We start from the raw sequence: 19,203 nt of genomic DNA on the forward strand, positions 1-19,203 counted from the left end.
CAATTCTGGCTGTGCGTTTAGCTGAGCTCCCTGTACTACCTGCCTAACCTCCTCGCTGATCACGTCAGCCAGGGACGAAAGCATCGGAGCGTTCTGGTCAAGCCGCTGTTTCTGAAGCTCTTCCCGTACAACAGACCGTACTAGCTCCCGTAGTACTTCCGTGCTGTTTCCGAAGACTGGTGGCAATAAGTCCACAGAAGTGATGCTGATGTCTCGGCTGTATATCCTTGCTCGCTGTTGTAGCGTCCTTTCCATTGTAGTCGCCTCGGAACGGAACTCAGAGACGGTGCGCGGCGGGCTCCGAACCAGCCCGGCAAAAAGTTCCTGCTTTACGTCTTGCATCAGATGACGCAGCTTCTTGTCATCGCTCATATTTGGATCCGCTCGATGCAATAGGCTAGACATGTCTTCCACACATGGACACGCTTTCGTTGTTGCGCTGCTTCTTGTTTGGAGGACAACTTCGCCTCTCTCTCTGCGGTCTGTATTCAGGAAAGCAACAAGCAGCTCCCGTCGAAAGTCGTCCCATGACAGGAAGGCAGCTTCGTGGATTTCGTACCATGTTCGAGCGCTATCTTCTAATGCGAAGTAAACGCGTCCAAGTTTGCGATCTGCCTCGTATCCGTTAGCCTTTGCGATGCGTTCAAAGTGTTCGAGCCAGTCCTCTGCGTCCTCGAAGCTGTCGCCGTGGAAATGCTTTGGCACCATTGGCTAATTCACTGCAATGTTAGCTGGCGTAACCTGAGCTGTCATGTCGGTCGCGTCTCCGTTCACAGCCGTTTAGGTTCTAAGAGAATTCGACAAAGGTGCAAATTCAGGACCCACATCACGTAGGCGTCGACTGCAGCGCTGATGAACGAGAGTCAGCTCGTTGGGTCCGAGTCGCTGGGGTTCTGGACTGCGTTCCGTCACTCGAGAAGGACTTGGTATCATACCCAGCCCCTCCACCAGATTTGTGACGCACAGTTCAAGAACACACTTTTAATAAACTAAACTAGTTTGGGCAACAAAATGCGTTGGCGGGCTAGTTGGTGAGAATCCATATTGCTTTTTTAGCGCAAAAAACGACACCACAAGAAAGAAGACGGAACACAGCAAACTTGTGCCCGAGAAGCAAATAACTAAAAGGAAGTCTCCTAGCAGTCCCGAGAACAGTCCTCTTTCTTCTCAATGTCCACCTCTTCTTATTCTCCTTTTCTTGTGTTCCGCGTGGGTTGCGCGCAACGGTTATTCGCTGGGTACCGCAGGCACGTGCTCTGCGCCACAAATTTTTTTGGTGCGCTCGTATGCCGCAAACAATTAGGAGGGCGTAGGGATCGGCCAGCGCGCGTAGTTTGAAGTCATCCTGGGTCAGTATGTTTATTAACCAGGGTCAAAAGTTTTAAATGCGAAGCATTTCTTAGCGAACCTCTGGCACTTTGAGCGTTTCTATCTACGTATCTATCTATCTATCTATCTATCTATCTATCTATCTATCTATCTATCTATCTATCTAGCCGCCTACGTCTGGGTGCTCTCATGATCGCCTCCTTAACATGGTGAAGACCAAAATTTGCATGGGAGAGTAAGAGGATTTGACGATTATGACTGCCGGGTCATGACATGAACAACGTTAAAATCCTGTCGCGTACGTCGTCAAACCCTTTCCACTAGACACGTGTGGCACATACCCGTTTACCACGGGCCGCGGTGTACGGGTATGCGCCACAGGTGATTGACAGTTTATATCTACCCAGGAACGGCGAGAACGGACATTGGTAACTTAGATACTAGAGCGTTAAGGAAAACCAACAATGGCAGCGTTGACTCAACGAATGGAATGGATGAAAATTAGGATCCCTGCAGGAATCGAACCCAAGCATTCTGCGTGGCAATCAGGTATTCTACCACTGAGCCTTGCCAGGCCTATAAACTGGTTGGGAAAAAACAGCCTACGCAGGCGTAATAGTGGTGCAACGTCAATTGTGGTTGTGGTGCTTGCTATCTAATTTTACAAGAAAGCAATAAACACTACATGATACTCGTACGATGTGTACTCCTACGATACAGGCATCATATGAGATTATCATCTGTAGTTCCAGTGTTGGCTCCGCTTTTATAGCAGTCTAATAAACATTACGTTTGTATTCATATGATTCGGCAAGCTATATTGAAGCACTGCTCGACCCCGGAGGAATACATTAACGAAAGTTACATATATCCACATCATCGCACCGTAAATTGCACTTAGTCCGCAAGAACGACGCAGTGTCCACTTCATATCTTACGAGGCTGGGCGATGGCCTCATGCTGACCGAGGATGATGCCAGATTGATTGACAGCCGCTTTGTAGACTTGGCTACGTAGGCCACATACGCCCAGGTAGTCTATGAATACGACAAACATCATCCACTGATGTTGGTCCACGTAGCACTATCCAGGCCTACCGGCCTCGACGGCCTATACCTCACCAACGCGAAGGGTGGCTTCAGGTTCCTACTTGTCGCCGGCTCGGTCGACAGCAGATTTGTCGACGAAACGACCAAGGCATGAGGATGTAGATGCGGTCACTGACCAAGTCAAGGTGAAAAACACAGAGACGTTTCGGGACCCATACGGGTTCCTTGTTCACACTAAGCAGGCAAGAGCCGTGTGTCGCTTTTTTATGCTAAAATGTGACGTAATGAACGGGTGTAGTTGTAGGAACCGAGGCATCCTAGAATTCCAACAGCTCTACTATACCACATACTTCACTACACATGGACCCTCGTCACCACGATCACGACCGGATCCTATAACAAGTCATGAACAGCTGCTGGTGCTCAGTGATCACGGTGGTGATGCCCTTGTTCAAGAACTGTCAAGAACTTCTTCCACACTTGCACACAAGTTCGTGAAACGTGCGTGCGTTCTCGGGACACATATGCGGCTCTTCAACATATATATGTGTGCGTATAAAATTTAAACATATCTGTAGCGTCATTTTGTAACGTGTCGCTCAGTAAAAAAAGTTACGCCACAGTCACCTACCCGCCGCATGCTTCGCATAACATCGACTCCCACGGTACGTGGGGTCTGCCGAATTTTTTTTATAATTAGGGTCAAAAGTTTCATTTTTAAATTTCACGCCGAATTCACCGCGCGTGACGTCATGAATTTGAAAGTGTATTTTTCGCGTTTTAGCGACATTGGCTCGACGGAATTTCTTGAAACTTGGTATGTTAAATCTACGGCTCCCTCATAGCACAATTTACTTCATTTTTAGCAATTAGGACCTAAATGTGACCTAGTAGACGCCGACAAAATTTGTGACGTCACGGCGTTTGGTGCGTGAATTTCGATGTGGCGCCGGAACCCATATTTTCTTTTAGTGCGTTTTCTGACTTACCAAGCGTCTTTTCGCGAAAACAATGGTGTTTTCGGTATTGTGAAATTCTAATTTACTAATATGCAAAAAATCGTTTTACTCTTCAGTGTCCCTTTAAGATAGTTCTTCTTTATCGTTAAACTTCTTTATCGTTAAAGAACTTGGCTATAATGGGGCGCTTTTTTGTCGGTCGAAAAACGTCCCACATGGTGTGCTCTAGCAATAGATGTCACACTGACGCCAAGGTTATCACGACAGAATTCATGCACAAATCGCTCTAAGTTTCCCAGCTTTCGGATTCAACTGCGTCTGCAACACCGTAGAAAAAAAAAACATTTGATTTGCGCGACCGGTTCTCTAGGTCGTCAATATTCTTAACTATACTAAACATTCCATCCTCAAGGTGGCCTGAGACATCAACTGACGCTGGTGATTCCACTTTAGTTTCCAATTCCTGTAATCATTTGGTAAGACTTTCCAGGTCTGTTTTGAGCGTGGCATGCATATTCAGCAACAGGCGCAACAGGCACGTAAACGAGAGCTATACAGGTGCGTTTGAAAAAATTGGGTGGCCACGACACTGCCAGAAGGCAAACATCGTTGCTGCGGTGAGCTTGGTAATAACTTACCTGTAGAAAAGCAGTCGGTGAGCGACGAACTTTCGTGGCCCAGGGGTTCATGGAAATGCCCTTCTACACGCTGTGATCCCATCGTTTCGTGCTGTAACCACTGATGCGACAAGTGCACAAGAACCGCTTCTTTCACGAAAGCGGTCGTATTCCGATAAACCAGCGTTCTGTAGGATTACGCGAGATCAAAAGTTAGCTGCTAGCCATAGTTTGTACAGCGTTACGACATGTTGCTATCGCATTCACAGCTGTGCGTTTTCGTTGAAACAGATATTTTTCGAAATTCGAGAGACAAATTTCGCTCCCCAACAACTCTAGAACCAAGAGGCAACAAACTTCTGTCATGTGTCTCGTTCAGAGATAATAACACGAAAGGGCGTGTCAGCCTTATGCGTCTTTGCAGATAGACACAATTCCGGAGCCAATTTTCTTTCTTCTTAACAGATTTGGCAAGGCCACTAAGATTAAGCTTTTCCAACATGTTCCTAGGTTTGCGCTTTGCATCCTTCAGGCTAACTTCCGGGCATCGTTTAAACACAGAATAAATAGCTGTGCGAGCTTTACTCATGAATGTCCCAGTTCTCACGACACAGAACCCGGCTTCTCTGTCAGAAGACAGCAGACAAAGGCCGTTGCTGTTAAGGTAGGAGACGACCTTTTTAACTGGAATACTTTTTTCTAGGCAAATGGCGGCAAAGCACGTCCGCACCTTTCAGGCTCACTGTCTGGAGCGGCTTTTGAAACATTCCGCACAAACGACAGCAGCTCCGCAGGTGAGCTCATCTTTTCCACGGCGAACTTTGGTCCTAGGGAAATCGTTGTCCTGACGTAGTCTGGAATTCATACTCCCTCTTCAGTGTAGAGTTTTCCCGCAGACCTCTCTTGGGAAGGCCTGCTACGATGCCGAAGAAGAAACAGTTCCTGTTTCCATCCGCTCTCCACTGCATGGTCAATCAGAGCTGTCCATTCAATTTATCACCATTGAGGCCGCAGCAACAGCAAAAGGAAGTTGCATCGGTGTAAACCTTCGATATTCTTATCGAAAAAAGAGCTGGCCCATTTGGACACTTCGCCACGTGGTGTTCAGCGGCAGTAGCCATTTTTTTGCGGTTTCTTTTCACTTTTTTTGTTTCGTTTTGTTTTTTGTTTCTGCTAAGGCTATATATTTGTATGTTATTGTTATCAAATTCAGTTGGAAGTCCACGCTGGTCCTCGTCAATTCTGTGTCTACTTTTTGAGCTGAGCATTTTAATAAGCGACATCATACAGCCTTCCACCAGCCCATGGGCGTCGCCCGTGGTCTTCGTGAAAAAGAAAAATGTGTTTTCTGAAACCTTCGACCAGCATCTCCAGCGCCTACAAGCCGTTCTCGACGCAATTCGTTCTGCTGGTTTGTCTTTAAAGCCCGAAAAATGCCGTTGCGGATATGATCAGCTCAAATTTTTAGGCCATGTCGTCAGCTACGACGGAATTCGACCATACCCTTACAAGTCACTTGCTGTTGCTTCAGTTCCAACACCGACGAACAAACGCCAACTCCCGCGCTTTCTAGGACTTTGCGCGTATTGCAGACGCTTCGGTGCAAGTTTTTCGAAGACAGCCGAACCTTAACACCGGCTTACAGAGGACGATGTTCCATTGGTTTGTGAACGGGAGCAACAAAAATTGTCCGCGTATCTGCATGCTTCGCAGCAAATGTCGTCTAAAGACGATAGAAGAGGCGCTGCGTGAGATATGGACGCCATCTGGCAATACGTCGGGAAACACGAGTGCTGTGTTGCGGGCTGGTAGTCCCGGCGCAGCGGCAGGCGAAGACCAGCGGTGACCAACGCGACCGGTGGGGACGCCGGCCAGCCCGAACACGCTGTTTGGCGCGATGCGCCGGAGAAGAAACGTCCGCACTCAACGAGTACTCTCCACAAACTCTCTTACTTACACGTCGCCTGGGTAAAACAGGAATGCCAGAGCGGCGCCCCCTGTCACTCGTACAATGCAATACTGAACCGAAACCGAAACACAACATAAGCTTGTGCAGAGGGCACGGAGGAAGACAAGTTTCAGCGCAGTCGTATTTTCAGCGCACCTTAAGAAACTAGGGTTGTAACATTGTAGGGCGAGTAGGGCCAGAAGGACCGTCACAACGAAAGCCTGCCTCCTCAGTCGTATTTGCCTGGAACGTGGGTGTGGCTTCGCGTTCCCTCCTCCGCTCCTGGCCTTTCCACAAAGCTACTGCCTAAGTACGAAGGCCCCTACCGCGTCCTACGTCAAGCATCCCCAGTTAACTATATGATTGAGCCTGTTCAATCATCTACGGACCGCCGTCGTCGCGGCCGCGAGACTGTTCACGTCGATCGACTGAAGCCGCATTATGACCCACCAGTTGTACCTGTTCCTTAGGTCGCCAGGATGGCTCCTTTTCCGCGGGGGAGTGATTTGTAACATGGTAGGGCGCAGACAAGAACGCCTGCGAAAGAAGACGAAGACGGTTGTTGTTGGTGCTCGCGCTTGCTCGGCTTGGACCGCTGATCGCTTCAGCTGTGGCAATCTTTTAATAAACGCGTTACTGTCTCAACGTTAAACGCATACCATCAAGGTCTTTAAAATTGCTTATCTATGTATTTTCTATTACAGGAACACACCACCTAATACTTACCTAATGATGTTACGCCTCAGATATGCGTAATATTTACTTTTTGATCGACAACATTCACAAGTATGAACAGCCGTACCAGTTCAAGATGGGTGGGCGGTAAGCAAGTGGTTCAACTTTGGCCGGTTGGCTGAATCGGGTGACGTGCCGACAAACAGAAAGACAGACAGACAGAAAGACAGATCAAAATTTCTGCGTTTAAGTTCCCCAAGAAAGACTATCGTCTTTAATATGCCATCTCCCAACTACAGAAACGTTTGCGAACCCCTCCAATATTGGGGCACTTTGAGGAAGACAATGACACTGAGCTGCACACGCATGCCAGCAACGCTGGCCTTGGTGGCGTTCTCGTACAGTGGCAAGGTGGAGCCGAGCGCGTCATCGGTTACGCAAGTCGTACTTTGACCCCAGCCTAAACGAACTATTCCACTACGGAGAAGCAATGATTGGCGCAGGTATGGGCAATTGCTAAGTTCCGACCATGTCTGTACGGTCGACCTTTTCGAGTTGTGACAGACCACTATTCCTTGTGCTGGCTCACCGATCTCAAGGATCCATCTGGCCGTCTTGCACGCTGGAGTCTCCGTCTACAAAAGTCAGACATGAGATCACGTCCGGGCGTAGCAAACCGATGCCGACTGCTTGTCACGTGCGACGCTTTAACCTTCACGTTGATGAAGAAGGCGCATCTCACGGCGTCCGACATGAGCAAGCTGCAGCGCGACGACTCAGAGCTCCGACCAGTCATCGACTATCGGAGCCACCTCGTACGTTACCTCCACGATGGCGTCCTCTACACTCTAAGAAAAAAAAGAGTATGCGTGACTCTTTTCGGAGAGTTCTGACTTGCCACGTATAGGACTCTCTTTAAATAGTCACGGTGACTCTCTTGGTGGGTCAGGGTCGGCTCGCTCTAGGAGAGTCCCCTGACCCTCTAGGAAGAGTGCAAAGACTCTCATCGGGAGGATCACGTTACCACTCATAGGGAGTCAGACGACTCTTGCCAGTAACGCTCCTAGGGGGGTCAAGGGACCCACACCGAAGCATCAAACGACTCCACAAGTATTTTAAGCTACTCATTTGATCCTTGCTCTACTTTTGCGCGACTACTGTTGAAAATAGTGGAGTATTCATTTTAAGCAAGTCCAATAATACTTGCCGTTCTGCCCAGCGGCTGTAGAAAAAGAATAGTTCAGTTTTAGCATTATTTTAATAAAACTCGTCAAAACAACACATATTTTCCAACAAAGTTATATAGAAAGCGCGAAAAGATGGTCTGTGATTTCCAATTAAGAAGTTTGGGTATTCCTCATTTACATGCTTCTATGAGTATAGCCAACTAAAATGTGTGAGTGTTATGTGCACAGTGTCATATGGTGCTAAATGAACAGCAGAAATCGCCATCATGTTTCCATATTTATTCCTTGTGATTAAGAATAAATCAAAAAGTGGTGACGGCTTGAGGCATCAGACTTGTGGCTTGCAAGGTTGTCGCTCCTGTCCAGCGTGAGCACCATGAAAAACGGTATCTGAAAAGCAGAACGTGAATTATGATGAGAAAATGAAATTGCAGTAAAGGTTTGCAAAACCTACACAATAAGTGGTTCACACAGACATAGTAAAGGCTAACAACAAAACAACAAAGCACATCCTCCAACATCCAGGGGCATGCCGTGAGCGGTTATTGACCGCACGTTTTACAAACGTAACCCATCCTTAAATACTCAGATAAACAGATGCGAGTACTAGGGCCCGAACGACACCCAGCGCGTGCGTACGCCGTCTACGTCGAGATCAGACATGTCATATGCTAGAATTAGCGCACATAACTCCCACAATCACGTACACTCACTCGATTCTGTTATAGCGCCCAACGTCATCGCAGTGTATGCAAACCACGAAAACAGCAAACGGAAACGAGGAAAAAGAGTGCACGCCGGCGGCCGCAACAACGCGCGCCGTCGAAAGTCTAGAGCTTTTTCACTTTACCGGCGAGGCGTGTCCAACTTGAATGACTACCGCGTACATTCTGGCATACTATATCTGCACCTCAAACTACCGTCTTTAAGCCAACAAAAACCATTACATATAGTGCGTGTGAGCGTTCTGTACACAGGCATTTTTTTTTTCACGTTCCTACGCGCGGAAGCACGCAGCACACTCAAGGTCGATGGAAATGTTATTATGAAGTAGACTAAAGTGCATCTCAAAACGACATCTTGCACCTTCAGTAGTGCAGACACGACGTGCGATCAGCAAGAAATGACCCTCGATTATTGTTTGCATCGCTCACTTTATGGGAGCTTGTACAGCAACGCGCATAACGGTGGCAACTCGTTAACTGACAGCTTTAGTTGGGCATCCGCAACAGCCCCGCGGATACAGGCTACTGTTGGAAATGGCTGGCAGATTCCGCAGAGCTGCTGCAGACGCCCAGCTAAAGCTGTATAATTAGTACCTACGAAAGCAGTACACTCACCGTTAACTGGCGCCCGTTGCCGGTGTCCGCAGCTCCATGAATATTCCGCCCTCCAAGCGTCACTTCGTGCACGGAGCCGGCGTCAATACCACCGAAGGCGCGCAACCAACTCATCCACGCAACGCATTCCAATAGACCAGGAGACTGAGACACTGACTGAGACGACTGAGAGAGGAGGGCGGCGCGCCACCCCGGCGCCAACCCCGTCTGCGTCGCCGAGCAAGGCGCCACAACGGCGCCAAAGGGCGAGCGTGCGATATGTATGGCGTGTACGGCGGCTCTTCCTTATACCGAAGCCAATCGAAACGCGCTTCAGGAGGGTCCAGTGACTCCTTCCCAAATTCGAACTCTTTTTTTCTGCCTGTACCTTCCAAAAGGGGTCAGATGGACAACCGAAGAGAGTCACGGTTCCATGACCCTCTTTTGACTCTCTTTTTTCTTAGAGTGTATAAATTAGCTTTTATTGCGATAGCAATTATGTGGACACTCTCGGCTCGTTTCGTCGTCGCCGTCACGTCCCATATATGTATATATATAAAAGCCACAAAGAAAACTAATTCAGACAAAATTTTCCGTGGCGCGGATTTGAACGGACAACCCTTTGCTCCGCAGCGCGCACGCGACTATGCCACGGAGAGTACGTCTTCCAGCTTAGAAACGGCGAGCTATTTATATACACCATCTAGCGCTGGTGGTAGGTACGCCGAGATCCGAAACGTTTCAGCGGGGTCTCTTGATCACCAGCGAGATGGCGCGATGGACGCAATTTAAAGGTCGTCGGCCGGGCCCGCTCGTTGCGATGCGCTTGCGCCTGCTACCTGTACCAGGGGTGCTATTCTGGACATTGTCAAATTCCGCCATGTTGTCGAATTCCGCCATTGTTCAACTCTGACTGGCCCGGAGAGCAGCTACGGCCTCTCCAATTGGCTTAAAATGCCGCCATTACGAAATTTGACAACATGGAGGAATTTGAAAGTGTCCAGAATAGCACTCCAGCTGCACTTTGCCCTACAGGGCGTGGTCGCCCGTGCGCGCGCGCTTATCTCGTGATGGGATTGGTTTGTACGTCTGGTGCTTTCACCGCCAAGTTGAAGTTACAGAGTGCACGAAGGCCACCTCGCTCGCTGCAGCGGCCGCGTTTGCGAGAGGAGCGCGGTGTTGAAACACAAAGTAGCAACTGTGGCAGCTATTTCGCGATCGTTCTGTGTATACATGTGCGTTTATTTCGTGCCTCCTTGATGTCTCGTATTATGACGTAAATGTGACGTCTCGTTTCGAGTCTCGTATTCGCAAAAATCTCGGAGACCATAGTTTAAGCTTTTGTTGCATGCCCTGTGGTGGTGCTGCATATAATTACTCTCACTGTCAAATTTCTTCTATTTCATTTCACATTCCACGTTACTTTTTGTAGCAATACGTAGCAACTGAAGCCAGTTTTAAGAAACAAAGGAAAACGAATACAGCTATAACAAGTGACAGTATAATTAAAAACCCACCGTCTACAACTGCGATTCGAACCCTGGCCTTTGGGTAGGAAGCGGGCATTCTACCACTGCACCATACTGGCGGAGCTGCGCGCCACTCTTAAACGAGGACATATTGCAGGCTAACAATCGAAGCACCACAAGCGGCTTGGCCCTGTTTGGGCTTTACTATTCGAAGCTCGTTCCGAGCATTGCCTGTTCTAGTACACTCTAACACGCCTAAGCACTAACGACACGACCTGAAAAATAGCGCGGCGTCCCGGCGATGCTGTCGCCACCTCGCGGATCAAGGCCAAGTGCATACTCCCTATACGACTTCACAGTCACCGATTATTGAAAAGTTTTGATTATAAATATTTTCAAAGCGTTACCATTGCGTCACTAGACACTGTGACCGTTCCCTTTAACGCTGCCTATCTTGTCTGATTGTCTCATTCACTCTGTTGTAGGTACAGACAGAGCTTCGCAAATTGATCCAGAGATGGCGCTGTGACCAGCAAGGACCCGGCCGAAGCGACAAGCAGCTTCAGCATCGTCACTCTCTCTTCACACAATCTGTGACGTTCCTCAGCAGAGGTCGGAGTTCCATCCAATCACTGCACTCCAGTGAGCCTCCCATCAGTACGCCACGCTGCGTCGGCAAGTGCAGAGCTTGTTTCACAAGGCGTTCACTCAATTGGCCATGCAACTCGGCTCGATTCAGATGATTATCGATGGTGCTTGCTGCGAATATTGGTGGCACACAGTAGCGCAGCCAGGATATTTGTTGCGGGCGCCTTGCGTACAATACAAGCTGTGAAGCCAGCCTTTAGTGCATGTTGAACAGCACGTCCAGGCCACTTACCAACGGGGAAGCTGTTCAACTCACAGAAAGTATACGCAAATCTCGACAGGAAATTTACCGCTATTGCTGAAGTAAAAAGTGAACAATCATTGCATATTACTCGTATTAACATGTATACTTGCGCCTGTTTTACTCACACTGCTCGCGTCGCAGCGGCGCAATAATCGCGACAAGCCGCCGTTTGCCATTTCTTTTAATCCGAACAGGGAATCTGGGCATCAAATACATCACTTCACCGGGGGAGCTCTTCTCGATGTGTCCATGTAAATAGCTGTCTATTTTGAGCCACCACTGATTCGCTGGACCTCGGCGACCAGCGCTCCCATTGTTTCCGGTTATTCTACTGCAACGTCATTTTCACGTCACGAAGCTTTTACAACTCTCGACACAAATGAGAGGGACGGAATGCACTTCAAAGCAACGAACGCAGCCTCCAGAAATCTGCTTTCGGGCGCGCAACTCGGGGGCCGTGCGCGCCCAAACTTTGGTGGCGTTATTCCTCGAATTAGATTTAATACGGCCGCCCGTCTAGCGCACCTGTGAAGGTCGGTACGCATTCCCTGCATCGTTCTCAAACATCTGGGACACGTTCATACGGAAGTTAAAGGGGCCCTCCAGCACTCTTCAACGCCCCATTTTTTATTCGTGGGTTGCGTAGACTGAAGTACGGACAGATAGTGCAGCAAGAACGGCAGCGACAGCGGCACGCAGTTCGAAGTTATTCGACATAGAAATTTCAAAATACAAGAAAAAATATGCCTACCCTGAACTCCGTTTTCGCGGCGTCACATGATCACATTTCACTCGCCCTGTGACCTTTCACAGAGCCCCGATGAAATGGGCTGAAAGCTCCTACGTATGGGAAGTTTGCACACCTATGTTGCTTGTAGTCAAAAGTTCGACGAAAGTTCGTCTGGTCAGGCATTGGATGAGATGATTCACGGTCACTGACCAAGTCGGATGAGATGATCTGACGTTTCGGAACCGCATACGGGTTCCTTGTTCACTGAGCAGGACTCGAAGTCGTTGTCGATTATGTAGGCAGAACGTGACGCAACGAGCATGCGTACACGGCAGGCATAGTTCCTGGTGTCCTGTTCATTGTAGCTGGCGTCGACTGAATGATCAGTGATTCCAGAAGCCGGCGTGACGACACGTTCTTTTCCTTGGCGATGATGGCGGCGTTATCCCAGTCAATGGTATGATCATGTGCATGCGCATGCTCAGCGATGGCGTTTGTCATGTGATTGTTTTTAGTCACGTCACTTTGGTGCTCTTTGATGCGTCGAGAAAACTTTCCTGTTTCGCCAATATACACTTCACGGCAATCAGCGCACGGTATCTTATACACAACACCTGGAAACGATTCACTTGGCAGCCTGTCTTTCACATTCACGAGCTGGTTCCGGAGCTTGCTGGTCGGGACGTGAGCAATGCGCAAATCGTATTTTGAAAATACGCGCGAAAGTGCCTCGCTGATACCTTCGACGTAAGGTATGGCCGCACGTGCACAGGTAGTCACGTTGCTCTGTGAGCTGGATTGAAGAATCCGCTTCTCAGTTTTCGAGATGAATCGATCAGGATAACCGTTGCGGTTTAGCTCCCGATGGATCGTACGTAGCTCTTTCTTCAACGCATCATCATCTGAGCAGACCCGTACGGCGCGTGTCACCAAGGATGACACTACGGACGTCTTATGGCCGATGGGGTGATGCGAATTAAAACTGAGATAACGACCTGTGTGTGTGGGCTTCCTGTATACTGAGAAGGCGAGGGCGCTCCCATCCCGGCGCACCTGAACGTCCAAAAAAGGCAGCACATTGTCATCCTCGTGTTCAACCGTGAACTGTATGTTCACGTTCTGGGCGTTCAGGCAGTCCAAGAAGCGTTGGATGTCTTGCTTCTTCAAAATGCAGAAGCAGTCATCGACGTGCCGGTAAAACACTTTGGGGGCCGGAGTGAACGTTGCCAGGACCTTTCCTTCCAAGGCTTCCATTACTAGATTGGCCGTGGTGACTGATATTGACGCTCCCATTGCTGTACCATGTGTTTGCTGGTAAATCTTGCCATCGTATGAAAAATACGTGTTGCTGAGACAAAACTGCAGCAGCTCGCTAAGTTCGGGGATGTCGAAGGGGGTGCGACCAGGAAGACCACTGTCTGCTTTAAGGGCTTCTTCGCACGTGGCTACTGCCAAGTCCACCGGGACACTTGTAAAAAGTGACGTGACGTCGAACGAGACCATGGCGTCGTCTTCACTCAGTGTCACATCCTTTAACTTAGCAACAAGAGCAGACGAATTTTCGATGTGTGTCGACGTCTTACCGGCTAGAGGACTCAACACTTGGTGAAGGTAGCCCGATAGTCGGCAGAGCGGTGATCTGGTGAAGTCGACAATAGGTCGAAGTGGAACGCCAGGCTTCACGGTTGAACACGAGGATGATAATGTGCTGCCTTTTTTGGACGTTCAGGTGCGCCGGGATGGGAGCGCCCTCGCCTTCTCAGTATACAGGAAGCCCACACACACAGGTCGTTATCTCAGTTTTAATTCGCATCACCCCATCGGCCATAAGACGTCCGTAGTGTCATCCTTGGTGACACGCGCCGTACGGGTCTGCTCACACGATGATGCGTTGAAGAAAGAGCTACGTACGATCCATCGGGAGCTAAACCGCAACGGTTATCCTGATCGATTCATCTCGAAAACTGAGAAGCGGATTCTTCAATCCAGCTCACAGAGCAACGTGACTACCTGTGCACGTGCGGCCATACCTTACGTCGAAGGTATCAGCGAGGCACTTTCGCGCGTATTTTCAAAATACGATTTGCGCATTGCTCACGTCCCGACCAGCAAGCTCCGGAACCAGCTCGTCAATGTGAAAGACAGGCTGCCAAGTGAATCGTTTCCAGGTGTTGTGTATAAGATACCGTGCGCTGATTGCCGTGAAGTGTATATTGGCGAAACAGGAAAGTTTTCTCGACGCATCAAAGAGCACCAACGTGACGTGACTAAAAACAATCACATGACAAACGCCATCGCTGAGCATGCGCATGCACATGATCATACCATTGACTGGGATAACGCCGCCATCATCGCCAAGGAAAAGAACGTGTCGTCACACCGGCTTCTGGAATCACTGATCATTCAGTCGACGCCAGCTACAATGAACAGGACACCAGGAACTATGCCTGCCGTGTACGCATGCTCGTTGCGTTACGTTCTGCCTACATAATCGACAACGACTTCGAGTCCTGCTCAGTGAACAAGGAACCCGTATGCGGTTCCGAAACGTCAGATCATCTCATCCGACTTGGTCAGTGACCGTGAATCATCTCATCCTATGTTGCTTGTCCTTTCCAACGTAATGCTGACGTGGTTGCTATAGAAACAAATGTGATGCTTGACGCTTGACTTGTCAGGACTTGAGCGGGTGCTACTGCTTCGAAGCTAGGCTGGTGACGCTTTGTCTGCTTTCCTTACAACGACATTCAATGTCATTCCCTCCGGCGGTGAAACAAAGCGGGTTGTTCGGTGAGCCTCCCGACGAGGTCATTCAACTGAGAGGATTACTTGCATCGCTTTAACAACAATCGAGAGCCTACCGTACGTGCGGAAGGAGGCACCTCGCAAACGTACAGAAGCGAAGAGGGAAAAGGGAAGCGTTTCGACGGACATCCGCCACGCGCAGGCAAAAAGAACCAGAGGCGAAATGCAGCCAGCGCCTCTGTCGGCCTTTGTATAGTTGTAATGATTTTTCTTTTGTCGCGACGGCGTCTATTTGGAGTTCATTGAAAAAGCACAGAAAAAAAAAACTAAACCCAATAGTAATCTGAAATTTTATGCCACGCCACGATCGCTTCTAACGTTAATAGTTCTGGCGAGCGCCTCTATGCGCTGATGCGGTTAGCAGTGATGTAGTGACTTTATTGCGCGATTAAGATGCTAAATCACTTGATATCGGGACTTAGACATACGTACGCTAAAATTATCCCCAGCCATGAGTCTACGCAAGACACAAATAAAAAACATGTGCTTCAAAAGTGTTGGAGGGTCCCTTTTAAGATTTGTCAAGTTTGTTTAAGGGTCTTGTTACTCTACATTTCGTCCACTTTCTTTTTACATTGGGAATATAATGGCGGGTTCGTTGCATGGACGTGGTCAAGAGGGCGATGACCTCACGGCCAACTAGCTGTATAGTATATTCTTGTACCTAGCTAGCACACTGTGCATAATTAAATAAAAGAGATAAGTAATATATAGCGATGGGTTAGTGCCCTTTTGCCATTCATTTTCGCTCGAGTAAGGACATAAATAAATATAGAAGTAAAGACAATGAAAAACTTAGAATAACAGTTAGCTGAGGTAATTAAGTGGCAGGTACATGATGACTGAGGGGCGCGAGAAAACGGCACACAACGAAAAGAAGTACACGGGACGACGCGCTACTAGCAACTGGAATATTTTTATTCAGGAAAGACATATTTATAACGCAGTGAAAACAAACTTAACCCAACGAGTCGACCAAAAAAACCATATGCTCAGCATGCCTGCGTGAAGTAACGTTGTAGATAGGCTGTCTCCCCTTCCTGCAGACTGATACAGGAGTGACAGATGCAATTCGGCCCCTCCCTCTGGATAAAGAGGGCTTCTATTATCTCCCTCTCCGCGGAGCCCCTGTGCCTGTAGATTACAGTTGTCTGCTCAAATGCAGGCTTGCAGCTACCCTGATCGCATCCCATGCAATGCATCGCCAGAGGCGTGAACGGCCTTCGTATTAAAGAGCTGCTGTGCTGTCGCAAACGCACGTTGAGGCATCTACCAGTTTGCCCGATGTATGCCTTGCCGCACGACAGTGGTATTCTATACACAACACCACGTGCGCAAGGAACGAACTGCCTTACGTGCTTAATGGCACATCCTCTTTTTTCACACTGCTTTTGCCTACCTATCTTCTTACCAACCGCTGCGCAGATGCGGCCCACCTTGTTTTCTGCGGAGAACACGAGATCTACCCCATACCTCGAAGCCACTCTCTTAAGGCCGTGCGAAAGCCAGTGGACATACGGGATTTTTGACACTCTTTTTCTTTCCTGCGGGACATTCTTGGCTGGAACTGTCCCAGGCCGTTGCTTAATGGACTTTTTTTATTTTTTCGCAAGCAGCAGCTATAGCATTATCAGGAAACGCGGCGTCTCTTAGTCTTTCCACCTGCGCAAAAAAACTTGTCTCCATAAGATGTGGGCATGACCTGTCCAACGCCGACCTTAGGCAAGTCAGCGCAATACCATTTTTTACCAGGCGAGAGTGCCCAGAGCTGTAATCAAGAATCAAGAATCTTATGGAGACAAGTTGTTTTGCGCAGGTGTAGTATAACGCAGTATAAGTATAACGCAGTATGTAGTATAACGTATAGCGCAGGTGTAGTTTTGCGCAGTTGTAGTATAACGATGATCAGGTGTTTTTGCACGTGTACAACTGTCTGTAAACTCATCGTTCCTGACAAAAAGGTAGAGAGAGAAATAAACATTATTAGGAACAGACACAATCCTTTGCAGGTAGGCAGCCTCCTTAGTCCAGAAAACCGAGGACGCTGGTCATCTCCCTGGTGACGTAGATCAAGTTACGGGACAAACTTGAAAGCTGGGCTTCTCTATGTGCTCGAGTCCACTGCCTTGTTACAAGCCGCCTCGATCGCGTGGCGATGCTATTCGTTTTCAAAGAAAGAAACTGAATTTCCTGAAAAAAAGAGAGCGTTTGATCGGGCTATAAAACGTTTACTGGCTCCCGTCCATATTTGCGTCGCCGATTACTTAAATTTCAGGCCAGGCAGAACAAAATGAAATCCTGACAGATTGCTATAATGTTACAGAGCCCGTGCTGAGCGATAGCCTCCTCTGCAATGCTCGAACGCAAGGCGCGCAAGCGTGGAATAGGCAGCCCGCACCGCAGGTAGCCTACAGTGCGTGGTCATGACACACGGAGGACAGTCGTCACTGCAGAATTTTACTACATAATTTTATTACTACAACATTTTCTTACATAACTATGTTATTGCCGCGTTCAAGTAAAACTTTGCCTGACTTGTTAGTTTCCCAGTCTGCAGCCGACAATAACCACGTGTCGAAAGTGGGGGGGGGGGGGCTCCGCCCCCCTAACATTTCTCATTGGGGGGCTAGCGCCCCCCTTGCCCCCCCCGGTAGATACGCCTATGTACTTGTAGTGCCGACAAGCACACCTTTAGCGGTGCTGAAATGTACACTGACGTACAGAGGTGAACTTAGTCTGTTTATCTCGAACACGAGGATGCTTGTTTGTGCAGTGGACAGGACCAAGAGCCCGTCTCCCAACCTTGTGGGCAGCGGACGACCGTTTGACGAGGAGGGAACGCCTGTGAGCCAGCGCAATGGCGACATGCCCTGGAGCACACCCGAGGACAACCTCCTTGAGAAGGAAACCTGCCTTTAAGCGAACAGGGACACGTTTCACGACCGCGGTGTTTAATCGCCCGACATGCGGCCGTCGAGTGACACTCGATATTGTCACGAAAACGATGCTCCGTAGCAGCCAAAGTTTCAAAATAAAATTATGCGTCACGCAAATCACCTGCCATTCTGGTCGCGAAGGGCTACGGGATATCGGCCCACATTGCTGACCAAACTACAAACTTGGAGCCATGCATACCGCGTGCTCCGCCGAAGGTTTACTGCGTAATTCCGTAAAGTGGTGCCCACGACCGAGCTTGCACGTTTACGGCCTCTCTTGTAAACCAAGAGTGGACGCAACTGCTGAGGTTCCCGCAACATGAGCAGAAAAACTTCCTCGCTCACTACGTAGCTTACATCTGTTTTTCTTTTCTTTCTATAGCCTTCGTGAACAGGTATTGTATCCAAGAGCCGTATGAGTATGAAATTAATGTGTTTTCTTCAAGTCAACCACACGTCTGTCTTGACAAGAGTCCGTTTGGTGGGCATGCAAGACCGCGTTTCGTGTTTTGTTTTCTCGTTCCGTAGTGCGTTCGATGGTGTATGCAAGCGAATATGCTCTGTGCCCTGCCTGTTGGCGGTAGAAGGAGTAACCTGTGACGGTATAAGCAAACATGTGCTTCTCGCAGCCAGTATTTTCATACAATAGATGTCATCAATATTTGCGCCATGGATGCCGAGGGAAATTATTTCAACCTTGTAGTGCAGAAGAACGCCCGAGCTCAACTTTCTTCTGAATACAATATGCACATAACAAACTGCGAATTCCAGAAAATTTCATTCACGGATATGGTTTTTCACAAACTCAAAAGCGTTGTAAAGCGGCACCTGAACGGTAGCGAAGCACTGATATATCCTGTTCAATCGTTGTGCATTTTTGCTTCGAGTAGTCTTCGTATTCTCCTGGGAATCTCACGCCCAATGTCAGTTATTCCTGAACAAACAAATAAAACACGCTTCTAACGCTCAGTGTCGCTTCATTTCAGACCTGTGGTCGGCTTCCTGCGTCCCGCATGTCGATGACGTAGGAGAGCGAACGCAGCGAGACACACACATGCTAGGCCTTCAAGCGAGCATGGCCTCCGAAATTTTCGTGCGCCCGGCTACCGCGAGAGGCTGCCGTAAACCGAGGCCTCCTAGAGTTACTGCATAACATGCCTATCGCCGCAGTCCGGCTCCGACCGCGAACAATTGATGACGTCGCTGCTACGACACTCACGTGACCTGATGCTATGACGTCATCTTGATGTTTTTTTCCCCTAAGTCAGTCCTGAATTTTGCCCGTGTC

At 48.7% G+C, this 19,203-nt stretch overlaps 1 protein-coding gene across 3 annotated transcripts in view; it reads left to right on the top strand.

Annotated features, from left to right (window-relative positions):
* Positions 1 to 18,878, top strand: part of LOC119388319 (vasoactive intestinal polypeptide receptor) — a 374,164-nt gene extending 355,286 nt beyond the window's left edge. Inside the window, exons 6-7 of one of the 3 annotated variants that reach the window (XM_037656025.2) lie at positions 11,038 to 11,194; positions 17,753 to 18,878. In XM_037656025.2, the coding sequence (XP_037511953.1) occupies positions 11,038 to 11,194; positions 17,753 to 17,898 (303 nt within the window). In that variant the 3' untranslated portion in view covers positions 17,899 to 18,878. Of the gene's footprint in view, positions 1 to 11,037; positions 11,228 to 17,752 lie in introns of all 3 variants that reach the window. The other 2 variants (XM_037656026.2, XM_037656023.2) reach the window with 2 other exon arrangements.
* The last annotated feature ends 325 nt before the right edge of the window (positions 18,879 to 19,203 follow it).

The sequence above is a fragment of the Rhipicephalus sanguineus genome, chromosome 3 (assembly GCF_013339695.2).
Source record: "Rhipicephalus sanguineus isolate Rsan-2018 chromosome 3, BIME_Rsan_1.4, whole genome shotgun sequence".
Taxonomy (NCBI): Eukaryota; Metazoa; Arthropoda; class Arachnida; order Ixodida; family Ixodidae; genus Rhipicephalus; species Rhipicephalus sanguineus.